At 41.6% G+C, this 6,000-nt stretch overlaps 1 protein-coding gene across 2 annotated transcripts; it reads right to left on the bottom strand.

The window, feature by feature from the left end:
* Positions 1-203: 203 nt before the first annotated feature.
* On the bottom strand, positions 204-5,829 carry LOC148553261 (uncharacterized). 2 transcript variants are annotated; one of them, XM_088494042.1, is made up of 4 exons: positions 5,287-5,829; positions 4,092-5,115; positions 844-3,986; positions 204-624 (listed from the first exon to the last, which is right to left on the bottom strand). In XM_088494042.1, the coding sequence occupies exons 2-3, from the start codon at positions 5,005-5,007 to the stop codon at positions 856-858; spliced, it is 4,047 nt and encodes a 1,348-aa protein (XP_088350168.1). In that variant the 5' UTR covers positions 5,008-5,115; positions 5,287-5,829; the 3' UTR covers positions 204-624; positions 844-855. The 2 variants fall into 2 exon arrangements, with proteins under 2 accessions (XP_088350168.1, XP_088350167.1); XM_088494041.1 differs by having other exon boundaries at positions 844-5,115; positions 5,287-5,699.
* Positions 5,830-6,000: the final 171 nt, after the last annotated feature.

Below are 6,000 nucleotides of genomic sequence, written 5' to 3'. Positions count from 1 at the left end.
AGGAACACCATGCATAGGCAGCAGCAGCATAGCATCCTCTACCCGACGACCTACCCTACATCTTTCTTCACAAAGATACACAGATTCTTGTTGATTGAGATTTATTCTTGGATCCTTTTCTAGCAAGAAACAGTTTTTATTCAGTATTTTAAACTAAGAGTGGAGCATTATGGTGGAGGACAATGAGTGCAAGCTATTCTGTCTTTCATCAATTCACTATTTGATTCGAAGATGATTAATATTGTCTCGCTTATTCGGCTGTAAAAAACCTATTTGATGTACTTGACATCATGACATAATTGAACCATATATACAGATAAAATAAGAAATTTTGTGAAGCGATACAACAAGTGTCGCTCCTGATTGGACCAAACAAGAAGCTAACTTGAGAATTTAGATCATTAGATATTGAGTAAAGAACCAAGAGGAATTATTGAGGGATATAAACCCATAAAGACATCCAGCTAACCCTAACCAAATGCAATGATCTTCAACAAGATCACATTCTATTCCAATCTCCCCGATCAAATCAATGTACAAAGGAACTGCGCCAGCACTGCATTATTATGTACAAGCGCAGCTACAACAGGATGTCTGAACCCTTGAATGCCGATGTACTAAAGCCTGCATATACATGTATGTGTTTGTATGAGACACATGCATCAATATTCATATTGCTATTACAACCTTTTTTTTTTTTTCTAAGGGAAAATAATATGAACAGACTATTTTATATTTGATAATAATCTATACTCTAGTTTGACATGCAACCAAACATTCAAAGAACATTACAATCAGAATACTGGAATAATGCTATAATGAGTTAATGACACAAGTAACTACCTGAAGGATTCTTCATAATATGCTTGCACTTGGTATATCAACAGGCCTATCTCTTACAAAGGATTCATCGTCATAATCTTCATTAGTTGAGTTTTCTTGGCATACCTCACGAGGAGGATTTAAATCAAGGGCATCGTCCCAAGCCATTGAGTTACCCTCACAAGTATTGCCTTCCTCTAAAGCATGATTGACATCAACATGGTCTTCCGCATTCAGTTGTGTATCCACATTAGGTATGAGTTCCACTCCCTTATCATCGTCAATGCATGCTGGTGGATCCACATTGAGATCGTTGCCCAAATCATATCCACTTTGCTCCCCACCCCCATGGTAAGCAACAGTAACAGCTCCTTGATCAGATTGGTCTGCAGCATCTTTTTTCTGCCTCTTCCATTTCTTTGTGGACGATGTGCCATCATCCTCAAAATCTTCTTCTTCTCTTTCTCTGTGTAAATAAACCCACAATTTTCTTTCCCCATCAAATTGTACACAAGGATCACGTTCATAATGCAATCTATCCAAAGCCCCACTAACTACTTGGTTAATTTGTGCATCAGAAACATCTTCAACAATATATTGGGAATCTCGAATTAATGTACAGACATCTGCTCTAGTGCCAATACTTCCCGGCAACCTAGAAGCTGCATCTCTGACAAGACAGAGAATTGTAACATGTGGAGGGCGATCGCGTTTCAACATAAAATGATCTCGGGCTTTGGATGTTGGCTTACCACCACACCTTCTCAAAGGTGCCACAATAGATTTTTTCCCATCAGCTGCAGTATAAGAGAATGCTCTATCAGGAATTGAGTATCTTAGGACTTCCTCCTTCCGGAAATAAGCCCTCACTTCCTCTGAACTTGGGTTAATGGTGTTAAGACTCTTTTGGGCCCTAAGGTCTCTAAACCTCTCTTTCTCATCAAGGTTGACCTGCATCAATGCCAAAGGTGGTTCAGGAAGACTTCCTATTTGTTGAAGAGTTTCTTGACCACATTTCAACCAATTGGCAAAAGAATCAACCAACTTGACGAGCATCTTATGAGGAAGACCCCAAGCCTCAGGAGATGTAACCTCCTCAATGGTATCATGGCCAGATGAATTATGAGAAACTGGGCCAGTCCATGTCCAACTTCTAGTAGACTTCTCATAAGCTGCTAATACCTTCCAACCCTTTGCTCCTAAGGGTGCTGTTTTGGAAGAAAATATTTTCAGAACACCTCTAACCAAATCCTGCAGTGGCTCTTGTGTCTCAAGGATAGAAGGATCACCAGGGTTTGACCTCACACGATTTACAATCTCCAGAACAGTAAGAGATGGCATATTCAGTTGATCAGAAGGCTCAGCACGGGCAACTGCCTTATCATCAGAAAGAGCACCATTGACCACACCTTCCTGCGATTTGCTCTGCTCTTCTCCAGGTTTCTGCACGTCCAAGCTGTCTTCAGCAGGTGGACTAATCATTGCCATCCGGACTGCTGATAGAAGATGTACAACAGAAAATGAAAACCCTGTATGAACAGTAGGCGTGATCAAAGTAAACGGCTTTTTCTGAGGCTTAGTTTCATGTTCCACATCTGCTGTCCCCATATCAATAACACGCTCAGCATTTTCAACATCTGGTATCAAAGTTACCACCTCAGCCTCTTTTTTCTTCTTTGACTTTTTCTTCAAGGGAATGGAATCACCAGTTTGGAGAAGAGTGCCAGACAGAAGATTAGCATCTTCATCTCTTCCAATAAGATCTATGACGTCAGCCTTCACTTTTCGCTTCTTCTTTGATGAGTTGCATCCAAGTAATGGTGCATCGGTTCTTTCACTTTGATCACCCTTATGTGCATCTCTCCCAAACCTACTCTTCCCAACTCCATTATCATCCACCAGAAACTGTTTCTCAAGCGAGACATCATCATCACCAACAGAATCATGCAAATATTTAGACCTCGAAATGGAATGATCAATGGTGGAGATGGTTCTCCCCTTCTTCTTTCGCTCAGCAGTATATGCATTTGATAACAGCATGTCTAGCCTTTCAGCAGGCTCCCCTCGCATTCGACCATTCCTGCCTATCTTGTATGCCTGTCTCCAATCATCATCACCATCATTAAGCATATCTGATCGTGTGGGATAGCTCTCTTCCATAATTCTTCCAGGTGGGTTATGCAATGGACCTCCATTTTGTGCTTTGCCCTTCTGCTTTGCTTTTGTAAGGTAATTTTCAATATGCCCTGCAAATCCACCTTTCTTTTTGGATTGAATAGTTGCATGTGCATTCATATCTGTCCCAACAAATTTTGCCTTTTTAGGATCTAGGTGAGACTTCAATGATTTCATGTGAGAACCATCAGCAGCGCCCATTGGATAAGCAAATTTTCTATGCAATAGAGGATTGTCATCCTGGTCATCATTCAACTGTTCTGATGAGTCCGACTCAGTTTCTTCACCTCTTAGAAACATATGGTCACCCCTCCGAGCCTCTGTACTTTTTCCTCCATTCTGTATAAAATTTACCCTGAACTTCTCTTGCAATGATTTTGCTCTGAAACCAGAGGATTGAAGTCTTTCACTCACCTGCGGTGTGGAAGATCTATAGGCTGTGTAAGTAAGGTCAGGAGACTCTCTTCCTGTCTTCCACTTCTTTGCCCTCAGATTCCAGTCATCATATTTAAACGATGAATCCATACCAAAATTGTCTCCAGGCGTATTGTTATTGTAGAAAAATTCGTCATAATCTGATGGGTCAAGCGGATTACCTTTTACTGGTAACTGTGAACCCCTCGTTCTAGACCTCATCTGATCACTATTTACAAATTGTTGAACATTTTCAGGATATTTAGCCTTCCTAGAAATATCAAAGGAACCCCGCTTGGAAGACGACTTTGCTGTGAACTTCATATCTGAAGATTGGTTTGAATTTCTAGCATATCCATGTAGATCAGCCTTCAAGGACGGAGATATACCCAACAAATTATCAGCATCCCTTTCATCACCTCTTCGTAGGTCATGCTTCTTTCCTGCTCTTGGAACACCAGAATTGTCCATCATGTTGCTACGTGATACATTACGATCTCGGGCAATAAGCCCATATGACATTTCCTCATCATTGTCGCCATTCCTAAGCTGATCCCTCATCCTGAATATTGACCCTGAATCATATCCCACAGACTCATTATGTTGAGAAAGAACAATAACTGGACCATGGAGCCCAGGAATCATATCTAAAGCACTATGGTATACAGAACACAAATTACCTGTTGGGTCTCTTGCTGAAGGTGCCTTTGAACCAGCCAACTTAAGTATACCTTTCGGGCTTTGCTTTTCAGACTTTTCCTGCTCCCTGAACCCCAATTGTCCTCGTGAGTGGAAATCAAATTCAGACCCTACCCCATGGAAAGGATAACGGCCAATTTTTTTAGCAACTTTCCTATCCTTGTTCTTCCTACTCCATAAACCTTCACCAGATTCTTCATCTGAAGAATCAACCTCCAAATCTTCCTTCTCATACATCAAACTCTTTTGACTTTTCATAATGTTCAAAACACGGAGCTTTTCTTCAATACTGTAACTCCTACAATTAAGCCAAGCGTCTCTTATCTGACAAAGATTGTTGACCATGTCATTCTGATGCTTCCTCAGCCCATGGTAATGTTGTCGCTTCTGAAAAAAATTTAAGCCCTCCCGGTACAGGGCAACCCTTGGCTCACACAAGCCCCCCTTCAGCATATCAAACAACCTCTTAATAGGACTCCCAAAATGGAGGTTAGAACCAGTGAAAAGCTCTGTCAGGGTTTGAACAAAAGTCTCTTGGTCCATGTCAGGCAGATACTTGGCGAGCTCAAACCTCTCCTCCTCAGTCAAGGCCTCATTCCACACATCCACTGACAGTATATCTTCAAGTCCAGCAAGATCATACAGTTCCAACGGAATGATGCAGGTTTGATTACCAATCTGACAAAACTCCGCCCCAGTTTCGCCTAATTCCAGCAAATCAAAATCATCAGACCCTGCCCCAGAATCTGCATCATCGAACTCATCATCCTCGTCGGATTCCAGGGCTGAGCTACGCCGTGGAAGCTCATCTTCATCGGTAGACATAGTATCCCTGCTCCGTGGCGAATACTCCGAATCAAGCCTAGACACCTTAAAGCTATTCTTCTCAATTGCCATGAAACATAACACCAAACTGCCGCCAAAAAGAATACGTATCCAGCAACACAATTCCGTAGAAAAAGAAATTGAAAACCCGCCAGCAAATCTCAATCAATAGTTAAAACCCTAACAAAATCAACACCATAAATTACAACCAAAATGTAAAACAATCTAAACTTCATAATGAAAACACAACACCCATCGAGCTCACATATTCAAAAAAACGGAATTCGAAAGAAAAAGCCAGAAAAAAATCAGCATGAATAAAAAAACGCGTAGATTTAGGGCGAGGAATACCTCAATCGAGAGAGAAGCGAGGATCGAAACCCGACGCGTAGGAGAGCAGCGAAGGCGCGAGAAAGAGAGAATGAACGATTGTTGTTGCACAGTGCGATGAAAAAGGAGAAAGAGGCGAATCTGAGAAAACCCTAGGCGGTTATATAGTGATAGAAAAGAGAGAGGTGAGAACGTAAAGGAAGGTGCGGGTGTGGTGAGTGGTAATGAAGAAGACGAAGGTGACGTGGAATGTAATGAACCGTCTGATTCGATGGGAGAGTTGAAAAGACCAAAAGGGTCACCGCACCGAAACAGAGAGAATGGAATGGAAGAGATGAACCACAATGCAGAGAGAGAGAGAGAGAGAGAGAAGCAATGCGAAAGAGCGAAAAAAAAAGTGAGAAAAAAAGGGTTTGGTTCGGTGTGTTGTGTTTAGAGAGAGAAAATTGAAAGAGAAGACGAGAGAAAGAGAGAGTGATAGAAGGTGAGTCAGTGTGTGTGACTCGAGCGAGTCGAGTGAGCCGAGTGAAACTCCAAATGATCTGGAATTATTGACTGTTGGATATGACATGAACGGTTCAGATTAAGCTCTATTACCGCGGGGAGCTGTTTTGATGCGACGTCGTTTGTGGGATGGCTTCCTTTTTCTTTTGATTTTTCCTTTTTAATTATTGTTGTTGTTGTTGTTTTAGTTAAGTAGTAGCGGGAACATGACTGTGACTGCAAAATGCTGAA

The sequence above is a fragment of the Arachis ipaensis genome, chromosome B7 (genome assembly GCF_059453495.1).
Source record: "Arachis ipaensis isolate K30076 ecotype BB chromosome B7, ASM5945349v1, whole genome shotgun sequence".
NCBI lineage: Eukaryota > Viridiplantae > Streptophyta > Magnoliopsida > Fabales > Fabaceae > Arachis > Arachis ipaensis.
Note: the sequence above shows the minus strand (reverse complement) of the source record. Positions and strands in the feature narration are given on the sequence as shown.

Coding starts and splice junctions, on each gene's coding strand:
- LOC148553261 (XM_088494041.1), bottom strand. CDS start 5,007: ATGGCAATTGAGAAGAATAGCTTTAAGGTGTCTAGGCTTGATTCGGAG.